Source organism: Panthera onca, chromosome A1, assembly GCF_046562875.1.
Source record: "Panthera onca isolate mPanOnc1 chromosome A1, mPanOnc1 haplotype 2, whole genome shotgun sequence".
Classification (NCBI taxonomy): Eukaryota; Metazoa; Chordata; class Mammalia; order Carnivora; family Felidae; genus Panthera; species Panthera onca.
The window spans coordinates 28743134-28768302 of NC_138339.1; the positions used below are offsets into that span (position 1 = coordinate 28743134).

General features: G+C 38.5%; 1 protein-coding gene across 2 annotated transcripts in view; it reads right to left on the reverse strand.

Moving 5' to 3' along the window:
• Nucleotides 1–24023, reverse strand: part of LOC132680741 (UDP-glucuronosyltransferase 3A2-like) — a 33384-nt gene extending 9361 nt beyond the window's left edge. Inside the window, exons 1-6 of one of the 2 annotated variants that reach the window (XM_078444867.1) lie at nucleotides 23465–24023; nucleotides 20885–20986; nucleotides 10094–10207; nucleotides 9429–9537; nucleotides 7090–7621; nucleotides 267–498 (exon numbers count right to left, since the gene is read on the reverse strand). In XM_078444867.1, coding sequence (XP_078300993.1) covers nucleotides 267–498; nucleotides 7090–7621; nucleotides 9429–9537; nucleotides 10094–10207; nucleotides 20885–20986; nucleotides 23465–23558 — 1183 coding nt within the window. In that variant the 5' untranslated portion in view covers nucleotides 23559–24023. The remainder of the gene's footprint in view (nucleotides 1–266; nucleotides 499–7089; nucleotides 7622–9428; nucleotides 9538–10093; nucleotides 10208–20884; nucleotides 20987–23464) is intronic. The other variant, XM_078444875.1, reaches the window with a different exon arrangement.
• Nucleotides 24024–25169: the final 1146 nt, after the last annotated feature.

Sequence of the window (25169 nt, forward strand, 5' to 3'; positions counted from 1 at the left end):
ATGTTAGAGTTAAAATAACCTGACAAAAATATCACTTCTGACTGAAAATAGCAGGACTAGAATAGAAAGGAAGAAGCAAACATGGCACTTTTAACCATTTTGGCTGTATATCCTGATTTCCCAGGGACTCCAGTTGACTGCTCCATTCCTGTCCTCTAAACGTTACTTTAGCAACCAACCGTCCCTTCTCATGGTGATGGAGTTGCCCCATGGAGCCCTAAAGAGACATAAATAGAAAAAGAGAAATAGATCTGGTCAGTCCTTACCCAAGAGGTCATTCTGAGGAAGCCAGTCCACGATTTTCACATTTGTTGCCAATTTGATGTCTTTGGGCCACTTGGAAGGCTTACAGTTCCATATCACCCCTTGGGAGAGACGAGCAAAGGCACTGTTCATCTCCATGAGAACTTCCTGGGACTGATAGGTGCCCACCATGGAGCCCATGGCCACAAGGACAAAACCAGAGTCTCCAAACTTGCTGATGAAATTCTCAAATTCCTGGAGAGAGGTAAGAAAGGAAAGGATGTGAACAAAGTTGTTCGTGAAAACCTAGATGTGAAATGTTTATAAAATCATTTCATAAAATGAAAGTCAACTGTTAACAGAATGCACCATCCTGTCAGTACCTAGAGCTCACTGTCTTGAAACTGTACTCATAGGCCTGAGCACAGCTCAGTGCACTCTACAGTGTGCTTATATCCATTGTGTCCAGTGGCCTTGAGGTCATTTTTCTGAGACCTCAGGACACTCCATACCATACAAATACTTTCAATAATCACAAAAGGATATGAAGAGAGTCTTAGGAGTCTAGCCAGTATCACAATAGTCCACATTGCACTTAGGACACTTAACACATACATCAGTACCAATATCTAGATTCAGAATATCCATATTACAATGTTTTAAGAAGAGGAAGGCAGAGGTCGTTGAAACTTCTCTTTTTTTTGTTAAGAACATGGCCCCAGAAACAGGGTCATCCTCATCCCTCATCCTTGTCTGTGCAGATACAGCGTTTAGGAGTGTTCCAATGACAGATCAGAGGTGCTATTGCCTAGGTGAGTGCCAGTTGCTGTCCTGGACAAGTAGGGGGGAGTAGGCATTCTGGAGGCTGAGGTAGATGCTGGGGAAATATCTGTCATTTGTCTCCTTCATATGATTATGAGCCATCTGTTGTCTTCATTGTTGAGAGTTCTGGTAAGGTGTTTGGCCCATTTAAAAATTTTTAATTGATTTTTTTTATTGTTATTATGAGTTTTAAGAGTTCTTTGTATATTTGTATATATGGTTGTATATTTGCGTGTATTACATTTTGAATAATAGTCTTTATCAGGTATACCTATGCAAATATTTGCTCTTGGTCTGAGTTTCCTCCTTTTATTCCTCAACAGGTATGTTGCAGAACAGAAATTTTTAAAATCAACTTGGCCCCCTTCTCAACTCTATCAGAGAACATGACTTGGGCTTTATATGTAAAAAGTAATCACCAACCAAAAGGTCATCTGTTTTTTCCTATGTCACCTCATATGAATTTCATACTTTTGCATTTTATATTCAGGTCGGTGATCTACTTTGTGTTAATTTTTTTGAAGACATACGATCTGGGTCCATTCATTGAAAGACTATCTTCTTTTCGTGGTATTTCTTAAAGCTTTGTCAAAGATCATTTGACTACATTTGTGTGGGTCTATGTGTACTCTCTTCTATTACATTGATCTATTTATCTGTTCTTTTGCTTATAGCACACTTTCTTGATTACTTTAGCCATTTCATAAGTCATGGAGATGACTAATGTCAGTTTTCCAACTTAGTACTTCATCTTCAACATTGTGTTGGCCCTTCAGGGTTTTTGCCTCTCCATGCAAATCTGAGCATCAGCTTATCAATATCCATAATTGATAATTTGCTGTGATTTTCAGTAGGATTGCACGGAATCTATAGATCTAATTGGAGATAACTAACACCTAGCAATAGTGTGTCTTCCTACCCATAAATATGGAGTATCTCTCCATTTATGTAGCTCTTTGATTTCTTCCATCAGCATTTTGTAGTTTTCTCCATATAAATCTTGTACATGTTTTGTTAGTATTTATTCCCAAGATTTCATATTTAGTGGTGAAATATAAATAGTAGAGTGATTTTAATTTCACATCCTCCTGTTCATTGCTGATATATAAGAAAAATATGGATTTTTTTATATTAAACTAGTATGCTTTGATGTTACTATAATTGCTTGCTAGTTCCAGAAATATTTTTCTTGACCTTTCGGATTTTTTAAATAGACCATCATGTCACCTGTCAGCAAGAACAGTTTTAACTCTTCCTGCCTAATCTACATGATTGTTATTGCTTTTTCTTTCTCCTACTACTTTCTTAGGACCTCCAAGATGAGGATGAAAAGCAGCAAGAGAGTACATACTCGCCTGGTACCTGAGAGGTTGTCCTTTCATTTTCTATAAAATGTCCCCTTTAATTAAAAGCTTCCGGAGAAGCTTTTAATTCTGATGAAATCGAATTTACCTATTTTTTTCTTTTGGTATTCATTCTTTCAATGTCACATCTATAAATTCATTGCCAAGTCCAAGTCCATGCATTTTAGCCCTTTCTTTTCTTCTAAGAACTTTTTGGCTTTTAGCTCTTTATTTAGGCCATTGATCCATTTTGACTTGATTTTCATATATGGTGTGAGGAAGGCTTGGAATATATTCTCTTTCATGGGAACGAATATCCAGTGGTTTCAGCACCATTTGCTGAAGAGACTGTTCTCTCCATTGATTGCTCTTGGCACCCTTGTCACAAATGAATTGGTCACAGATGTGTGTCATTGAACACTGTTCTTTTCATGTTGATTTGGCTATTTGCATTCCATTACATTTCAATGTGAGATGAAGACTGGCTTTTCCATTTCTGCAAAAAAGAAAAAAAAGTAATAATAAGGCCACTCAAATGTAGATAAGGCTTAGATAAAACTTGTAGATCACTTTGAGTAGTATTGCTCTCTTAACAACATTAAGTATCACAATTCATGGTCTTGAGATGTCTTTCCATTTATTTAGGTATTCCTTAATTTCTTTCAGCAAATTTGTAGTGTCCAGTGTATGTGTCTCTTGCCTCCTCAGTTTAATTAGGTGTTGTTGTAAATAGAATAATTTGCTTGGTTTCATTTTCAGATTGTTCATAGCCAGTGTATGAAAACACAAGTTGTATGAATTCATTGGGATTTTCTATATACAAGATTATGTCATATGAATATCAAACCATTTCTACATTGTCCATTCCAATTCGGATGCCTTTTATTTCTTTTTCTTGCCTACTTGCTTTGTGTAGGGTATATTTGAATAGCGGTGATGTAAGTGGGCATCTTAGACTACCGATCTGAAGCAGCAGGATTTCAGTCTATCCCATAGAGTATGATGTTAAAGCTGTCAGTGTTCCATAAATACTCTTTATTGTGTTCAAAAAATACCTCTTTACTCCTAGCTTTGTGACTGTTGTTATCATGAAAAGACATTAGTTTTGTCAAATATTTTTTCTGCGTCTCTTGAAATGATGAGCTTTTTTAAAATTCTCTTCATTCTATTAATGTGTTGCATTATGCTGATTGATTTTGTTACATTAGACAAGTTATAAAATACCTTTTATATCCTGTAAAAGGTTTGACATCAGTCTATTTTGTCTGATTTTAATTAGCACATAGCCACCTTGGATGATTCTTAAAGAAGTTCATGGTCTTGGGGCGCCCAGGTGGCTCAGTTGATTGGGCACCCAACTTTGGCTTAGGTCATCTTCTCATGGCTTGTGGTTTTGAGCCCCACATTGGGCTCTGTGCTGACAGCTCATAGTCTGGAGTCTGCTTCTGATTCTGTGTCTCCATCTCTCTCTGCTCCTCCCCTACTCATGTTCTTCTGTCTCTCTCTGTCTTTCAAAAATGAACATTAAAAAAAATTTTAACAAGAAGTTTCTGACTTAATAAATACCCTAAATATTAGTTTCATATCTTTTGTCAACTCTTCAAAACATTTGTTTCTTCCTTCCTGTGCGTTTGTTGACTGTCTCCAGCTTACCTCATTGTACCATTCTGGCCCTTCTTAACTCCATCCAGCACAATACTATAAAAACTATCATCCCAAAGGACCAGTAAAAACCAGCTTTGTTGTCACTTGACATTTATAAGATCAGTGTAAATCTATAATTTAAAATTGGCAAAGGCAGAGCACGACGTCATAATAAGAAGCTGAGTACTCCCAGCTCCCCACAGAAAAAACAAAAGGACAAAAAAGGCTAAAGACTCACTCAGATAATTTTATACGACTTGGGAAAATAGTCAGTGATATACAGAAACCAAACAGATGCCCATTCAGGAAGAAAAAAAAAAAAAACACACTCAGAATGGTGAGAATTTCCATGGCAATTTTACTCTTCTGGCCCCACACTCTTCCTGAAGTGGCATGCCATGGTCCAGAGGCAGCAGTGGTAGCCCTGCCTTCTGTAAGAGGAGAAGAAATGAAATAATTTGCAACATTGTAGCCACTCTCTAGGCTCCCAGGTGACAAGTTAAGATCTCACCAGGCTCAGAGCTCTGACTGGAAATGGCAATATAGCTCAGATATCAGGTTGGTGGGAGTCTTGCAAGGCAATAGAGGGCACAATGTCATGTAAAACCTGCAGGGATACTGCAGAATTTAGAATCTTGGGGCAAGACAAACAAAACATCTATGTCCCTGAACAGAATCTGGGTAAGACTCTTTGGGAACTTAAGACATTAAAATTGGCCAAGTATACAGGAAGAATCAGATGAATGAACGCATACACAAAGGTCCAGACAGGAAAAATGCTCAGAAAATACCTAAGGAGACTTTAAGTTGTCTGCCCTGGCTTATCCAAAGTATTAAAACATTCCCCACTAATTAATGAAGGTGTTCCATGGCAGCCTGCAAACACAACTAGAGGTGACTGGTTTTACAAATGCCCACAACTTTCTACAAAAGATCACAAGACATATTAAAAAAAGAGAGAGACTAAAAGCCAAAATGTGTCATTTAAAGGAATGAAATAAATCTCCAGGAACCCTCTTTGAAGAAACAGACATTGGATTTACTAAACAAAGACTTTTAAGTTGACCAAATATGCACAAAGAGCTAAAAAAAAAAAAGTGGACAAAGGTCTAAAGGAAATCGGGAAGACAATATATGAACAAATAGAGAATAATAGCAAGAAGAGACAGAAATTATTTTTCAAAAAAAGCAAAAAAAAATCAAAACAAAAAATACAATCACTGAATTGAAAAACTCACTAGGGTAGTTCAATACAGACCAAAACAGACAGAAGAAAGACTTAGTACACTTGAAGACAGGACATCTAAAATGTCAAGTCTAAAGAGAAAAAAGTAGAAAGGGCGAGTGTAAGGGACTCACGGGACCCCTTTGTGTAGATTAATATATGCATTATGGAGTTCTCAAGGGAATGAGAGAGGAAAGAATAGAAAGATTGCACCAAGAAATAATGGCACATAACAAGATATAATATGCAGACAATCCTAAGTTTCCTCTCTCACACACACAAAAAAATGTGTCATGACTAATATAGAAATTTAGGAAAGTAGCAAGAAATAAAATCAGCTCAGAATATCAATTGCATTACATTAATAATGACCATTTCAGGAAGGAGATTAGAAAAACAATTTCATTCACAGTACAATCCAAAGAATAAAAAAATAGTTAGGAATAAACTTAACCAAGGAGGTAACTATATTGAACTATGTTGAAAACTGTAAGCCACTGCTGAAGGAAATTAAGAAGACACAAATAAGTGGAAACAAAATTCAGGTTTCATGGATTAGAAGACTTAATACTTTAAAGATGTCAGTACTTTCCAAGGTGATCCACAGGTACCATGCATCTCTATCAATAGTGAACAACATTTGCTTCTGGCAGAAATAGTAACCTATCATAAGCTGATGTGGAATTTCAAAAACAATGAGTACCCAAAACAATGTGGAAAAAAGAACAGGGTTGGAGGTCCCACATTCCCTGATACCAGAGTTACTACAAAGCTGCAGTAATCAAAATAGTGTAGTATGACAAAAAAGATAGATATGTAGATCAATAAGATAAAATAGAAAGTCCAGAAATACCCCAGGTATATTTGGTCAAATAACTTTTGACAAAGGTTCCAGACCATTCGTTAGGTAAAAGACAGTCTTTTCAGCAAGCGATATTGGAAAACTGGATATCCACATGCAAAAAACTGAAAGTCAACCATTACATTATACCATATGGTAAATCAACTTAAAATGGATGACAGACCTAAAAATCTGAGCTATACACATATGACTCTTAAAAGAAAATAGAGAGAGAAATCTTCATATAATTGTATTGGGTAGTGATTTCTCATAAAAGACACCAACAGCACAGGCAACAAAATAAAAAATAACTGCATTGGATTGCACCAAAAGAAAAACTTCGTGTATCAAAGGACACCATCAACATAGTGAAAGGGCTCATGCCCTCTCTCTCAATAAATATATAAACTTAAAATTAAAAGAAAAGAATGAAATTTTGCAATATATGAAAACATGAACGTACCTTGAGGCTATTATGCTAAGTGACATAAGCCAGGCACAGAAAAGCATATATTGTAAGATTTCACATATAGGAAGCATCTACAATAGTCAAATTTCTAAAGTAAAAAGTGGAAATTGGTTTTCAAGAGTTGGAGGAAAAGTAGAACAGATAGTTCCTATTCAATGGAGGAAGGGTTATAATGTTAAATAAGATCAATAAGATCTGCAAATCTGAGGCACATGGTACCTACACTTAATAATTCATAATGTATTTTCAAAAATTTGATAAGAGGATAGGTCTCATATTGTTTTTACCAATATAAAATAAAATTTAAAATAGAATAGAATACAATAAAATAGACTAGAGACATAAAAGTAAGTATGTAAAAAAAAGTAAAAATAAAAGTAAACGTGTTTTGCTTGTCCCATCCTACTTCAGTCCCAGTTCCCACTGGCAAGGGAGCCACCAACTCTATGTTTACTGAACAGCTTTGCATGAAGTCCCTATTGAGTGCTAAGGTTTTACTTACTTGTGGTACTGGTTTAACAGGTCTGGCCATTAAGCCTCCAACATACACAGTGTTGGGAAGCAGGGGCCTAGCAAATTCAAGGGCAAAGTCGGAGTTAACAAACCATAGCTCTGCTTTCTTTAGAAGATGAGACAAAACTGGTCTAGAGTCTTCTGAGAAATGTTCCTTGATGGTGTTATCAAATGTAGACTGGATTCGCCATTGCCTTAAGAAGAAATCCAAGAACATGAGAAAATTCTTCACTCTGCCCCAGAAGTCCATGTGGTCGGTTAGCAAGGAACGGAATACCGGAACATAAGACACCGGGTTTGGTAGCCCAAGGTCCACACTGCCAAATGGGGAGGGAAGAATTGACACAAATGGCTTCCCAAGCTTCTCAGCAATGAGGAAAGAACAGAAGTCAAATGCTTCAACAAATACCAGGTCAAAGTTCTCATTTTTTAAAGAATCCATGATGTCACTTCTCCTTAGCAAATCACTGCATTGAATCCCCAATTGTTCCATTAACTTTACAAAGGTGCCAAATGCTTCCCTGTTAAAAAAAAAAAAAAAAAAAAAAAAGACAAATATTCACTGAAGAGTTAATTTCACAACACTTAGGAGAAACTTTAGCTCACAGAAAATATCCCAGGTAAGTAAGACCCTACCTGGCAGCAGCCCATCTATTTTACCGGTGTCCAGTGAATAATCTGGTCTGGTCACTCTGCTCCATGTGTTTCTGCTTCTTAAAATGTTCTCACTTTTTTCCCTCTACTTTCTCTAGCCAATCACATCCACATCAATTCAAGATCCTTCCAATTTGGCAGCCATCTCTGACTGTAGCAGACATCACAGTTCCATGTCTACTTGACACATTCTGTGATGCTCTCTTTAACTTTCATCTGTATACTGACAGTTCATGAGTGACTGTCTTGTTTCCCAGCCTAACTGTGGAAGTAACTTGGTAGCAGAGTCCGTCAATGTTGATAATATAGCCCTTTTTTGTTCTTTAAATTTTGTAGAGTCTGCATTTGAGAGATTGCCTCACACAAGAAACTTTGTGACGGTAATATTAGAATCCCAATTCTAAACTGAACATGAGATTTATATTTTTCTAGCCTATGAAATAAACAAGTTAAAACAAAGAAGCTTATTATTACCCTTTCCATTTCATCTTTCCTGGAGTAGTGAAAGAACTTAATACTACACCATGTCAGCCCACTGAAAGCCCACAAGTGAGAGCTCATTAGTAATATGCAGTTGTCCACATGCACTGTAAACTTCAAGTGACAACAGATGATTAACTGAAATTATTCTCTATTATTTTTTTAAATGATTTTACATAATGAATGACTGCTGCTTGTGTGGATAAATTCAAGAAATGAACTACAAATTCCTCAAAAGAACAGCATTCATCTATTTGAAATTAAGTTAATCTATTAAAATACAGGAAGGTACTGTGCTCAGCATGCTGCACCATATTTAATAAGTGGGTGCAACATGTCTTCAAAGAAATGAAGTGGGGAAGAAGAGACAAGACATAATAAAAAAATCATGAATAACAACACAAGATGATATATACAATGCTTCAAGAGAGTACTTTAGAACACATCTCTTCTGGACGAAGAATTTGGTCTTCTAGTTTAGGTAAGCAGAAAGGCTTTATGGCGAAAGCCAGATTTTAGGACCACCTTGATGACTGAATAAAATTTTTAAGAAAAAAGGGAAAGGTGGAGTTAGGCCACTATAATTCACCAAGGAAGGCATGAATATGTGTCTTTTCCCTCTTTTGTCAAAGGTAAAGAACTTTCTATACATCCCAGATAATGATGAAAACTTTCAAGCTAATATCACAATGTGTGCCATCAAGGCATTTGGGTTTTTAAATGAGTTAAAAGACAATGGCTCAGGGTATGAAAAATCAATGCTCATCAGCATGTTTCCATTCTTGAGTTTATATGATGAGAGGAAAAGTAAGTATAAAATGGTGGCTTTGATATGCCTACCAACAATCAGAAATTATGTTGTTTATCCTGCCTTCTGTGTTGTGGAGAGTATATATACAAACATTGTAGGTGAAGGGCTGCCAGGAAGGTCCAGAAGGAACAATCCCCTGACTATATAGAAATACATTCATGATTTCAGTGGAAAAGGCACACTACACAGACCGAATAATTGGAAGTGAAAAACTCATCTATTCCATCGATCCCTACCCCCTATCATTGATCTCCCCATCCATCCACTCATCCATCCACCCATCCTTTTCTCTTAAACTTACTCTAAGTAGCTATGCATCCAGCCATTTATTTACATCACTTTATAAATGGTAAGTCTTTCAATCAGAGAATAAAAGAAATTACCTGCCATGCAAAGCTTCTTCAATATAGAAATCAAACTGTTTCTTTAATTCTTTTTCATGATTCTCAGGTAGAAGCCAACTGATAACTTGGTATGCATTTTCCTTCTTTTCTAAATAAAAAATTTTTAAAAACACCAATAAAATATATCATTAAGCCCAACAATGCAGATAATTTTGGCATGATACCATAGTTGTTTTTTTTATCCTAATAATTTTATATATACCTGCATGTTTGCTTTTAGAGGGTTTTTCGGTTTTCTGCCTGCTTTTTCATTTCTTCAGTCATAGGATCTGATACTATTTATTGAGAACATTATAATAATTCAATTACTTCTATTCAATTGAATGAATGATATAGAACTTAAATAAAAGTAAAGTTCTATTTGAAGCTTTCATGTAAAGGTATAGATATTCTTCATTTTACAGATGAGAAGACAAACATAAATGGAGCGTCAGATAATTCATCACGGTTGCACATATAGTAAGTGCTACACTTTGTATTTTAATACAGATTTAATTTTATCCCAGCTCCCCAGTCCTTTGTTTTTTAGGAAAAAAGAGATATTTTTTTATTGCTTACAGGTGACACATGCAAAGGTTTTTCATTCAGCCAAAAATATGGCAAAGGCTAAGTTAACAAGAGTAGTCCTCTGCAGTCCTACTTACCATTCCGACATTTCCCCCATAACTCATGTGTACTAGAGAGTCTGGCACCATTTTTGAAGTTGGATTGTTGACAGCTTTCAAACTCCATTTCCTCCTTAACTTTCTGGGACATATCTTGGAAAAATAAGGAGAAAGCCTCAACATGACCTCCCTCGTGTGACCAAGATTTTCAGCCAAGCAAGCCAGACCCCATGAAGGGAAACTGCACCTCCATCCCACTCAGAGGCTTCCATAATTGGCATTTAGAAACAAAAGGATGGGTATAGCCTTTAATTGGCTCTGGTCATGTGTCTCACACAAACCTATCTTCTGTGTCAGAATCCACTTTGTTTCTGGATTCCAGCATGAACCGTGTGATTGACACTAGACTAGGTAGAACCGCATGATCAATGGTTGTACATCTCAAGGACTGCCCCCATTATAAACAGTGCTCTGAGTTAAGACTGATTCCAGTTTACAAGCCCACTGAATGGTGTGAGGAGGATAGCACCATGCCATCTGATGAACTCCACACCTGTAAAAGGAGAAGGTGCACTAGAACCCGAGAAAATGCCTTTGCTACTGTTGCTCATGATATCTCTGTAGCTCAAAGAAAACCTTGATTAACACAGTAATAGGGAAACACTGATGACACCCTCATGGGGTTAATTCAAGGGTTAATTCAAACTCAGCTTAATCTCAGTTCTCTAAAATCACCAGCAGGAAGGCCCTTAGCTTTGGTGATGCTAATTAGGACATTTGGAGGAAGAACTTATAAATATGAGCAGGTTAAAAGGGATACCCTCCCCCGAAGTATAAATAATGACAATGAAAGGAATGGCAAAAAATGGGAAATGTCAGCGTGGGAGAGTCAGGAAAGAAATTAAAACAGAGGTCTCAGTTTTGACATATGTGGCAACTGACATTACTTTTAAAAAAAATTATAACAGAGCAAGGACACAGATTGGCTTTTGTGACTTACATCAGAGGTTCTACATTACTTTTAACATTGGATGAGATCCCCCCCAATGACCAACTTTAATCGTCTTAGTCAATACTGGGGAAAATAACAGATATATCATGAGAGCTCACCAAAATTTATCAAAGTACCTCTATACTGCTAGGAGGTAGAAAATATTAGATAGAGCACAGTGGTGCATGCCCTGTCTTAACTACTGGGATTAAATATCCCATAGCCACAACAGCCATTGGTTGTTATCTCACAGTAGCTATGGTTGCTCCTATATAAGAAGTCATAAAATTAATGTTTTAGCACTAACACCATGACGAAAGAGAACTCATTGGATCTGCCCAACATATTAAAAGTTTTAATACAACAAAATAGAGTTTTAATAGAGTGCCTTCAAGGATTAAATCCCTTTTTGTAAAGGATCCATTAACGAAGAAGTGATTATCCCCACCAGTTCTCCATTTAATAGCCTAACTTGACTATTCTTAACCCTGAATGAATGGAGCCTCTCAGTGGATTACTGTCATCATATTATGGCCTCCATTTCCAATCTTACTGAAATTACTGACTATATCTAAAACTAATAAATTCTTTACAGTCATAGCTTTGGTGATATATTCTGTTTAATTCTTATTTCAACAAGCTCTCAGCTCTAGTGTCTCTTCACCTTCACCTTTGAAGGGTACAAGTAACTTGTAACTTGGCTTCTCATGGACTACCTCAACAGCCCTACTTGCTAGTTTTGCTGGCAAGATCTTTAACCACATTTAACTTTCTCCAGAAGCACGTGTATGACAGTACTTTGAGGACAACCTCCTTTTGCAGAGATTTCTGGAGCCCATTCATTCAAGACACAAACGCGCACACTGCAACTCACATAGAGGGAGGTGCTGCTGCCCTACACAAAGCATAAGCCGTGGCACCTCAGTTAAATTCCTGGGACAAATTGCTTGTTGAGTGGAAGGTCTTTCCATCCCTGACACTGTCAAGACACACCTATTATGGCTCCATTTCCAGCATGAGAGTATAAGGAGCTTTCCTGGACATACTTTGAAAACAGCAAATGGTGAAAAATTCATACACATACACACACACACACACACACACACACACACACACACCTCCTGATGTAGACAACAATTCCACTGACAGAATTTGTCTGAAATAACTATTTGGGAAATCTGCAGCCAATTGATGGTTTCCACCAACCAGAGGAAGTCTTTAACTGTAAATTGCAGATAATTTTAGTCAATTTCAGCTTTTTCCACAGTAGCAGCTACCCATCCCCCATCCCTCAGTCTCCAGCAGGAAGCTGTATGCATTGTTTATAGAGCAGCTTGTACACAGGTTTCAAGAGCCTGAGTGGGCAAAAAAATCACCTTGTCCAAATATCAAGTATCTGTGCTCTGATTGCTGATTGCTGCTCTGGTCGCAGAGATGCAGACAAAGAAGTAGGCAACAAGGTTTCTGCATCATGCTCTATTATTGCAGCCACTTCCCTCTCTGGCTCAATTGACTTCCAGGGGTCTTAAAAGATTGATGCCCTCCTTTCCCCCTCATTTTCTCAATTTACCCATTTGAAAGGGAACCATTAAAAGCTGGGACATTGTAAAACAGCTACACATATCAGGAAAACTTGAAAGTGTCCATTCATGCCCAGGAAAAGGCTCAGAAAAGACCGTGAACAGTGAAATTTACACCTCGGTTTGATCCTCAACACAAAAGCAGCATAAAACAATTTTTAAAAATAAATAAATAAACAAAATTAATAACAAAAATCTGCAAAGAGAATGGAGGAGAGGTTCATCTCCAGATTTACACATTGTTACATTCAAATGTTCAGTTTTCAACAAAAATTACAAGACACACCAAGACACAGGAAACTAAGGCTTTATCCAAAGAAAATTATAGATTAACAGGAACTGTCCCTAAGAATTACTTTATGTCAGATGTATTAGACAATGTCTTTAAAATAACTGCCTTAAAGTTCTCAGAGAATTAAGGGAAGATGTGGAGAAGGTCAAGGAAAAAGTGTTTGTAAAATGTCACTGAAAGAAAGGTAGGTGGGGTGTCTGAGTGGTTCAGTCAGTTAAGTATCCAGTTTTTCATTTCAGCTCAGGTCATGATCTCATGGTTTGTGAGATCAAGCTCCACATCAGGCTCTGGGCTAGCATCAAGGAGCCTGTTTGGGATTCTCTCTCTCCCTCTCTCTCTCTGCCCCTCTCCAGCTCAGGATCACTCTTTCTCTCTCAAAATAAATTAATAAACATTTTAATTTTTTTAATAAAGGAATATAAAATCTAAAGAAACCAAAAACAAATTCTAGGACTGAAAAATACAATAAATGAAATGAAAATGTCACTAGTGGGATTCAAAGGCAGAATTGAGCAAGCAAAAGAACCATCAAGCATTATCAGTGAACCTCAAGAGAAGACAGTAGAAATGATCAAGGCTGAGGAACAGAAAGTTAAAGAATTGAAGAAAAGGAAACACAGTCTTAGGGTCCAACACATGCCCTGTGGATGCTCAGGAGAAGAGAGAAAGAAAGGCATAGAGACAATATATGAAGCAATAGTGGCTGAAAACCTCCCAATTGGGTGAAAGATTTTAATATAAGCATCCAGGAAGCTCATCCAACTCCAAGTAAAATGAACTCAGACACCCACATCAGGACACATTATATCAAAATACAGAAAGAGAAAGAGGAAATATTAAAATGAGCAAGAGAAAAGTGACTCATCACATACAAGTGATTGTCAGTGAGATTATCAACAGATTTCCAATCAAAAATTTTAGAGGCAAAAAAAAAAAGTTCGAGACCAGAAGGCAGTGGCCCAATATATTCAAAATGCTAAAAAAAAAAAAAAAAAAAAAAAAAAAAAAAAAGAAGAAGAAGAAAAGAAAAGAAATAAGAAAGAAACAAAGGGAAAAAAAAGAATTGTCAACAAAAAATTCTACATCAGGCAACTCTGTCCATCAAAGATCAAGGAAAATTAAGACAATCCCAGATAAACAAAACTAAGGGTGTTTGTTACCACTAGAACTGCCCTGTGAGTAATGCACAAGGCACTTCTTCAGGGAAGAATGAAAGGATGCCAGAGAGTAACTTAAAGGTATATGAAAAAATAAAGATTTTTAAAGAGGTAAAAGAATGGGCATTATAAAAGCTACTGTTATTGTAACAATGGCTCTAACTACTTTGTTGTTTTCAATATGATTTAAGAGGCTAGTATATTAAAAAAAATTATTTGTTTAGGGGCATCTGGATGGCTCAATCAGTTAAGCATCTGACTTCGGCCAAGGTCATAATCTCATGGTTCATGAGTTCATGCCCCACATCGGGCTCTGTGCTGACAGCTCAGAGCCTGGAGCCTGCTTAAGATTCTGTGCTCATGCTCTGTCTCTCTCTCATTCTCTCAAAAATAAATAAACATTAAAAACATTATTTGTTTAAAAGCTACTATCATTATTTGAAATTTGTAACTCCACTCAAATTTTCTACACAATTTAACATACTAGTGCATTTAAATTAACAATAATTTATGTTTAGGAGCACATGATGTATAAAAATGTAATTTTGTGACATCAACTAACCAAAGAGTTGGGGATAAAGCCATCTAGGAACACTAGGAACAAAATATTTCTATGTTATTAAATTGGTATAAACTAAACACTAAAATCTGAGTGTCATAGATTTAGCAGATTAAATGAAATCCCCATGGTAACCACACACACACACAAAAGCTGTAGAATATACACAAAAGAAAATGAGAAAAGAATTTAACATTTTACAAAGAATCAACTAACCACAAAAGAAACAGTAATTCAGAAAGTGAGGCGACAAAAAAGTTAAAGGCATATAGAAAACAAATAGCAAAATGACAGAAGTAAGTCTCTCCTTACCAGTAATTACTTTAAATAACTTGGATTAAATTCTCCAAAAAAGACAGACATTGGAAGAATGGATAAAAATACATGAACCAATTGTAATATCTTCGTATGGTGAGAGATGGTAGCTACACATGTGAGTGTAGCATAACATATATAATTGTCAAGTTGCTATGTTGTACACCTGAAACTAATGTGTAACATTGTGCATCAACTATATTGCAATAAAACATATTAATAAAATAATTACAAATAAAAAGATATTAACAATGGGGGAAACAGGGTAAGGGATGTATGGGAACTTTCTGTACTATCTTTGCAAGTTTTCAACATGCAGTGGAATCTATCTGCAATGACACAGACTAAAAGGGAAATAATGGGAAAAAAAATATTCCATGCAAGTAACAACCAAAAGACAGCAGAAGCCAATGAACAAATATCAAATGCAATTGATTTTAAATCAAAAAAGATTACAAGAGACAGAAGTTTCAATACAGCAAGAAGATGTAAAATTATACACATATATGCACCTAATTAGAGACCATCAAAATATCTAAAGCAAAAGCTGAAAGAATTGAAGGTTTAATACACAGTTTTAAAATAATCATTGAATATTTCATATTCCATGCTAATAATGGATAAAATAACCAGAACAGGAGGTAAAATATATAGATGTGGCATTGTGGAGGTCAGGTCTACACAGTCTAATAAGATATCCAGCATTGGACATGACATGCACACACACACACACACACACACACACACACATTTTCCCATCTTTAAATACAACTAGATTAAAAAAAGATTTTGTGCTAAGCAGTGTTATACAAAAGACAGGGAGGCTTCTGGGAAGATGGCGGCGTAGGAGGACGCTGAGCTCACCGCGTCCTGCAGATCACTTAGATTCCACCCACACCTGCCTAAATAACCCAGAAAACCACCAGAAGACTAGCAGAATGGATTCTCCAGAGCCAAGTGTAGACAAGAGGTCCACGGAAGAGGGTAGGAAGGGCAGAGAGGCGATGCCCGCTACACGGACTGGAAGGAGGGAGCCGGGGCAGAGGGGCAGCCCACTGGCCATGCAGAGACCCCCAGTCTGGCTTGCAAAAGCGGAGGGGATGGACGGAGTGTGTTCTGAAAGCAAGCGGGACTTAATATCTGGAAGGTTATAAGTTAACAGCTCTGCTCAGAGAGCGGGAAGGCTGGAGGACAACAGCAGGGAGAGTTGTTGAGCTCCGGACAACAGAGCCAAGCTTGGTGGGAAACAAAGGTGCTCGCCAGTGCCATCTCCCTCGCCCATCCCCCAGCCAAAATCCCAAAGGAAACCAGTTCCTGCCAGGGAATTTGCTTGCACCATGCAAACACCGAACACTGTGCTTCTGCGGATCCATGCCTCCGGCAGGTCTGACTCCCTCTCCGTGCGGCAGGGCCCCTCCCGAAGCGGATATCCGAAGGAAAAGCGAGCTGACCCTCCCCCTCCCACCCCTGTGCACCTTGCCGATCCATCCCAGCTAATATGCCAGATCCCCAGCACCACAAGCCTGGCAGTGTGCAAGTAGCCCAGATGGACCATGCCACCCCACAGTGAATCCTGCCCCTAGGAGAGGGGAAGAGAAGGCACACACCAGTCTGACTGTGGCCCCAGCGGTGGGCTGGGGGCAGACATCAGGTCTGACTGCGGCCCCGCCCACCAACGCAAGCTATTCAAGACAGCACAGGGGAAGTGCCCCACAGTCTCGCACCACTCCAGGGACTATCCAAAATGATGAAACGGAAGAATTTCCTCAAAAAAACGTCCAGAAAATAGCGACAGCTAATGAACTGATCAAAAACGATTTAAACAATATAAAGTGAATTTAGAATAATAGTCATAAAATTAATCGCTGGGCTTGAAAACAGTATAGAGGACAGCAGAGAATCTATTGCTACAGAGATCAAGGGACTAAGGAACAGCCAGAAGGAGCTAAAAAATGCTATTAATGAGCTGCAAAATAAAATGGAGATGACCACGGCTCGGATTGAAGAGGCAGAGGAGAGAATACATGAACTAGAAGATAAAATTGTGGAAAAAGAAGAAGCTGAGAAAAAGAGAGATAAAAAAAATCCAGGAATATGAGGGGAAAATTAGAGAACTAAGTGATGCACTAAAGAGAAATAATCTACGCAAAATTGGTATTCCAGAGGAGGAAGAGAGAGGGAGAGGTGCTGAAGGTGTAATTGAAGAAATCATAGCTGAGAACTTCCCGGATCTGGGGAAGGAAAGAGGCATTGAAATCCAAGAGGCACAGAGAACTCCCTTCAGACGTAACTTGAATCGATCTTCTGCACGACGTATCATAGTGAAACCGGCAAAATACAAGGATAAAGAGAAAATTCTGAAAGCAGCTAGGATAAACGTGCTCTAACATACAAAGGGAGACCTATAAGACTCGTGACTGATCTCTCTACTGAAACTTGGCAGGCCAGAAAGGAATGGCAGGAGATCTTCAATGTGATGAACAGAAAAAGTATGCAGCCGAGAATCCTTTATCCAGCAAGTCTGTCATTTAGAACAGAAGGAGAGATAAAGGTCTTCCCAAGCAATCAAAAACTGAAGGAATTCATCACCACTAAACCAGCCCTACAAGAGATCCTAAGGGGGATCCTGTGAGACAAAGTATCAGAGACATCGCTACAAGCATGAAACCTACAGACATCACAATGATTCTAAACCCATATCTTCCTATAATAACACTGAATGTAAACGGACTAAATGCGCCAACCAAAAGACATAGGGTATCAGAATGGATACAAAAACAAGACCCATCTATTTGCTGTCTACAAGAGACTCATTTTAGACCTGAGGACACCTTCAGATTGAGAGTGAGGGGATGGAGAACTATGTATCATGCCCCTGGAAGTCAAAAGAGGACTGGAGTAGTCATACTTCTATCAGACAAACTAGACTTTAAATTAAAGGCTGTAACAAGAGATGAAGAAGGGCATTATATAATAATCACAGGGTCTATCCATCAGGAAGAGCTAAAATTATAAATGTCTATGTGCCGAATACGGGAGCCCCCAAATATATAAAACAATTACTCACAAACATAAGCAACCTTATTGATAAGAATGTGGTAATTGCAGGGGACTTTAACACTCCACTTACAGAAATGGATACATCATCTAGACACACGGTCAATAAAGAAACAAGGGCCCTGAATGATGCCTTGGATCAGATGGACTTGACAGATATATTTAGAACTCTGCATCCCAAAGCAACAGAATATACTTTCTTCTCGAGTGCACATGGAACATTCTCCAAGATAGATCACATACTGGGTCACAAAACAGCCCTTCATAAGTATACAAGAATTGAAATCATACCATGCATACTTTCAGACCACAATGCTATGAAGCTTGAAATCAACCACAGGAAAAAGTCTGGAAAACCTCCAAAAGCATGGAGGTTAAAGAACACCCTACTAAAGAATGAGTGGGTCAACCAGGCAATTAGAGAAGAAATTTAAAAATATATGGAAACAAACGAAAATGAAAATACAACAATCCAAATGCTTTGGGATGCAGCAGAGGCAGTCCTGAGAGGAAAATACATTGCAATCCAGGACTATCTCAAGAAACAAGAAAAATCCCAAATACAAAATCTAACAGCACACCTAAAGGAAATAGAGCAGAACAGCAAAGACAGCCTAAACCCAGCAGAAGAAGAGAAATAATAAAGATCAGAGCAGAAATAAACAATATAGAATCTAAATAAACTGTAGAGCAGATCAACGAAACCAAGAGTTGGTTTTTTGAAAAAATAAACAAAATTGATAAACCTCTAGCCAGGCTTCTCAAAAAGAAAAGGGAGATGACCCAAATAGATAAAATAATGAATGAAAATGGAATTATTACAACCAATCCTTCAGAGATACAAGCAATTATCAGGGAATACTATGAAAAACTATATGCCAACAAACTGGACAACCTGGAAGCAATGGACAAATTCCTAAACACCCACACGCTTCCAAAACTCAATCAGGAGGAATTAGAAAGCTTTAACAGACCCATAACCAGCAAAGAAATTGAATCAGTCATCAAAAATCTCCCAACAAATAAGAGTCCAGGACCAGATGGCTTCCCAGGGGAGTTCTACCAGACGTTTAAAGCAGAGATAATACCTATCCTTCTCAAGCTATTCCAAAAAATAGAAAGGGAAGGAAAACTTCCAGAGTCATTCTATGAAGCCAGTATTACTTTGATTCCTAAACCAGACAGAGACCCAGTAAAAAAAGAGAACTACAGGCCAATATTCCTGATGAATATGCACGCAAAAATTCTCAATAAGATACTAGCAAATCGAATTCAACAGCTTATAAAAAGAATTATTCACCATGATCAAGTGGGATTCATTCCTGGGATGCAAGGCTGTTTCAACATTCGCAAATCAATCAACGTGATACATCACATTAATAAAAGTAAAGATAAGAACCATATGATCCTGTCAATCGATGCAGAAAAGGCATTTGACAAAATTCAGCAACTTTCTTAATAAAAACCCTCGAGAAAGTCGGGATAGAAGGAACATACTTAAAGATCATGAAAGCCATTTGTGAAAAGCCCACAGCTAACATCATCCTCAATGGGGAAAAACTGAGAGCTTTTTCCCTGAGATCAGGAACACGACAGGGATGTCCACTCTCACCGCTGTTGTTTAACATAGTGTTGGAAGTGCTAGCATCAGCAATCAGACAACAAAAGGAAATCAAAGGCATCAAAATTGGCAAAGATGAAGTCAAGCTTTCACTTTTTGCAGATGACATGATATTATACATGGAAAATCCGATAGACTCCACCAAAAGTCTGCTAGAACTGATACATGAATTCAGCAAAGTCGCAGGATACAAAATCAATGTACAGAAATCAGTTGCATTCTTATACACTAACAATGAAGCAACAGAAAGACAAATAAAGAAACTGATCCCATTCACAATTGCACCAAGAAGCATAAAATACCTAGGGATAAATCTAGCCAAATATGTAAAAGATCTGTATGCTGAAAAGTATAGAAAGCTAATGAAGGAAATTGAAGAAGATATAAAGAAATGGATAAACATTCTGTGCTCATGGATTGGAAGAATAAATACTGTCAAAATGTCAATACTACCCAAAGCTATGTACACATTCAATGCAATCCCAATCAAAATTGCACCAGCATTCTTCTCAAAACTAGAACAAGCAATCTTAAAATTCATATGGAACCACAAACGGCCCTGAATAGCCAAAGTAATTTTGAAGAAGACCAAAGCAGGAGGCATCACAATCCCAGACTTTAGCCTCTACTACAAAGCTGTCATCATCAAGACAGCATGGTATTGGCACAAAAACAGACACATAGACCAATGGAAGAGAATAGAAACCCCAGAACTAGACCCACAAACGTATGGCCAACTCATCTTTGACAAAGCAGGAAAGAACATCCAATGGAAAAAAGACAGTCTCTTTAACAAATGGTGCTGGGAGAACTGGACAGCAACATGCAGAAGATTGAAACTAGACCACTTTCTCACACCATTCACAAAAATAAACTCAAAATGGATAAAGGACCTGAATGTGAGACAGGAGACCATCAAAACCCTAGAGGAGAAAGCAGGAAAAGACCTCTCTGACCTCAGTCATAGCAATTTCTTACTTGACACATCCCCAAAGGCAAGGGAATTAAAAGCAAAAATGAACTACTGGGACCTTATGAAGATAAAAAGCTTCTGTACAGCAAAGGAAACAACAACAAAACTAAAAGGCAACCAACAGAATGGGAAAAGATTTATTGTCAAATAAATTTGACAAATTGTCAAAACAATTTATTTGACAATAAATTTCATATATTAAAAAAAACAAAACAAACAAACAAAAGACATTGTATATCCTTTAATGGGATAGATAAATTTAATAACTACCAGAAAAAAACTTACTTGGGATTAAATAATCTCTTCCGTAAAGAAGCATGGTGACATTATGACCATGATCTTGAAGAATCTGAGATACCCGGTCCAGCAGTAGATAGTGGCTTCCACCTAGGAATAATACAAAATTTATTTTTGTAAAGGTGAGAACAGAGGGTCTGAAATTGATGTGGGGGATCTGGAGATCCAGGATAAGGTAGCAGAGAGTTGGTGGTCAGTAGAAGATGAGTTATTTTAGTCCTTTGGTTTCATTTTGGGTAAACCCCAGACCAGATACCCTCCTTCTTTCTGACCAAGTCTTAATTTGTAGCAATCTTACATGAAAGATTCCTTTTTGCACTTCAAGATCTCCATGCCAGTGAGATGACCTTCTCTATGCTTAAGCCTAAAGGAGTTCCCAATCCTAGGCACATGCTGCAATTTAGGCTGCCTTTATGGAGGTACTGTGTCCTTTAGGAAAGGAAATTTGTGGAAAATTTTGGCACAAGACTATATATGTGAGAATAATGGGTTTCTAAAGGACAATCAATCAAAGCTATTTCTGGAATCCTTCTGTCTGGAAATTTATGTTAACATGAAAGCCAGAAACATGGGAACATGAATATCAGTCCAAGCCACAGAAGCAGAAGTGGATAGAGCCACTGCTCAGAGCCAAGATTCTTCAGATTCAAATATATTTGGCAGGATGTTCCTCAGTTGGGTCCTGCATTTTACTAAACATCAAATTAAAGCATTCAGGATAACTATGGGCCCTTTGGGTAGAACTGTAGGATCCTGTATGTATATAAAACTGGGACATGGGGCGCCTGGGTGGCGCAGTCGGTTAAGCGTCCGACTTCAGCCAGGTCACGATCTCGCGGTCCGTGAGTTCGAGCCCCGCGTCAGGCTCTGGGCTGATGGCTCGGAGCCTGGAGCCTGTTTCCGATTCTGTCTCCCTCTCTCTCTGCCCCTCCCCTGTTCATGCTCTGTCTCTCTCTGTCCCAAAAATAAATAAAAAACGTTGAAAAAAAATTTAAAAAAAAAAAAAAAAAAAAAAAACTGGGACATCACCCAACATAGGAAAATCCTGGGATCCTAAGGAAATAGAAGTGTGATTCTCTGTGGAGGTACAGATTATCACACCAATGTCTAAAACCATGTAATATCATGGAGCAGTTTGCTTGAATCTATGGGTCAAGGAGTAGAATTTGCCTATGTTGGAAAGTGGGGGTTGTTTGGAAGACAATGATCTCATGATGATTGGGTCAGGACAGATGAATGTAGGACTACAGTAATGGTGTATATCTGTGGAAATCATTCTAGTTTTTTATATCTATACTTGTGTTGCCTGATGTAACACAGATTACATAAAAGCACAAACCCTACACCCTTAGATGCCTTCTTTGGCTCACCTTTAACCCCTGTAAGAAATGGATGCAGGGGAGAAGGTTTCCTGCAGAGGCAGCCATTCCTGAGGACCATGGTGATCCCAGTGCATTCTGGGGCAGAGGCAGGGTTTCCAACACCTCCAAAGAACACCTGCCCCCTCTCAGAGTCCAGAGGACATGCAATTTCAAGAGGTGGGGCAATTCTTTTTTTCTGTTGCCTTTAACTATCATTAAAAATAGATTTAAAATGGAAAACAGAGTTTTTTCAATACTTATTTTTAGGAATCCCCACTGTACAGCATAGAGTCTGGGGAAGAGGACAGGTTTGAGGTAAGAAACAGTAGGTTAAGTCCAGGTGTGTGACATCAGGGAGGTCTGGTGTGCTCTTGCAAAAGGCCCCTCATTTCCCTGACCCTTAGGTTCCCTGTCAGGAAATAAAAGGGAGATGCCCAATTAGATGACCTCAATGGTTTCTTCTAGCCCACGATCCCCAGATTCTTGGGGATCTAAGAGTGACCCCAGGAGCCCCGTATCCTGTCAGAATGGATCAAAAAAAATATCTTGGGGGAACTCCATTTTATGATGCCTCTTTATCCTGATAAATGTTCCTGTTCCATTTCTGTTCCCTTTGCAGCAAAAGTAAAGGCATTACAACTGGGTTCACACAGAATTAACTGTTTTACTGTTCTTCAAAACCTTTTAGCAGCAAGGGCAAAAGAGAGACCTGTTCCCAATTGATTTTCTCTGCCCAGTTTCCAGGTTTCCTATTAGTGAAACAGGCCCCGTTTGTGCTGCTACCCCCAGGAGTCCCTTTCCTTGGCCTGCAAGAGCCTGAAAGTGACCTCACCTTCCACTTTCTATTGGTAACTACAGCACCCTCAGACTTTTAAGGTGTGCCTCTGAAAATCCCGGCTGCACCCAGGAGTAGGCAGCTCAAGGTCTCCAGGTCAGCATTAGATCGAAATTCTGGCCCCAGCAATGCAGAATAGGACACACCACGAGAAAAGGTAAAAAAGAGGAAAGAAAACCATTGCTTTTTCCAGAACTAGCTTCCCCACACCAGCAGTGGGGACCCCTCTGTGAACCCCCTGCCTTTCCACCTCTCCCTCCTCTATCCTGGGATCCAAACAAGCTCTGGGAAACCACAAAGAATGACCTATGAAGAAGGGCTAGATTGAGCATCTGGGATGCGCCTGTGTCTGATTCTGTTGCCAGCACTCACCCAGTGAGGATACAGTCAGGATTTTGGCGGCCTCTGGGAGCAGGAACCGAGACAGAAGAAAGCCAGCTAGCAGCAGCGCCCGCTGGCCTGTCATGCTCCCTCCTGTACCAGCTGCAGATCCCAGCCTTGTGCCCAGAGCCCTGTGCTCTGCTTCTCTGAGTCCCTCACAGCGACCTGTATGCCTTGGGGACAAGCTTTGCACTGGCAGCCAAGGAAATGCTCTGGTAGGAAGCTTGGGAAGAAGTGAGAGATGGGTTCTGTTTTCTTTTCTGTTTATAGCTTCTGGCCTTTCTGCTCCTCCTCCTGGGTGCTTGCTCCACTGGCTATTTGGTCTTCACCCTCCCTAACCAGAAGCAGCAGGAAGGAGGGGTTAGTGAGCTCTCCTTAACCCTTCTCTGTCTGAGTAATCACCACACTCCCTGCAGAGAAGATACTCTGAACCTTAGGAAGTCACTTCCAAGATGACTCAGACCTATCTACATTTTAGGGACCTTTCCCCAAATTTTCCCACCTCTTAATTGCACTATTGACCTCCTACTGTCATCCCCCTGCCCCATTTCCCCAGGTACCTCCTTAAATCTCTTTAAGTGTTCCAATGTCAAAATCCCAGAAGCTTATTCCCAAATGAAAATGACCTACACTTATTGCTCAGGAAGTTTCTTAGGAAAGTAACTTACGGTGAAAGTGCTAGTGTCCCAAAATGTTTAGCACCCCTGGGTGGATGGCCAAGTATTGACCTGAAGGACTGAACCTCTAAAGGTTAAGTCTATAATTCTGAATGGGCATACTAAGTAGGACTGTGTGTTGGGCAGCAAGAAGTTCTGTTCTTATAAATATTTGAAATTATTTATTAGAAAGATTTGTAAACTCTGTCAGCATTATTCCATTTCTTTCCCTTCATAATCTCTCTGTATTTGTGCTATAGTATGAAGCTATGTGATTACATTCATACACTTTCACAATTACCCTCTGCTCAGACATTATATCTTCCCAGTGGAAAAATTAATCTGCATTAGGAAGACACAATTTTTTAAAACAGGCAATCACACTACTTTATTTACCTTACTTCATTACATCTGGTTGTCCCAATAATATCCCATGTTGTGAAATGAATTTGCTGGTGCAGGAACGAAGCCAGGATCACACATTGCATTTAGTTATCATGTCTATATCATCTCCTTTAGTAAGAATTTGCTTCTCAGCTCTTCTTTGTCTTTCTTGTCATTGATGATTTAAAAAGTACAAGCTGCTTATTTGTATGATGGATTCCAAGTTGGGTTTGTCTGATGTTTTCTCATTATACTTCAAGTTACTAGGGGACATGGTGGGACTACTACTAAAGCGGTGTTGATTCCATCTCAGTGAATCACACTGAGAAACACATGATGTAGGATGGTCTTATCATTAGAGATAACTCTATCGCTTATTTAAAGTGGTGTTCACCAAGATCTTGATTGTAACATTGGTATTTTTTACCCTATAATTAGGAAATGAGGTGCAAGGAGACATTTTGAAACTGTATACATATTCTGTTCCTCATCAAATTTTACTCATTCATTTTATCATCTTTTATATTTCTTACCTTTTCAATGATTTTTTTTTTTTAAATCAACAAAGTCCTCAGAACTGCCATAGTCACTGGGCCTGATGCCTCAGAACTTCACAGGGAGGTCCGGGTTCTGTACTAGAGGTATTGTTGATCACA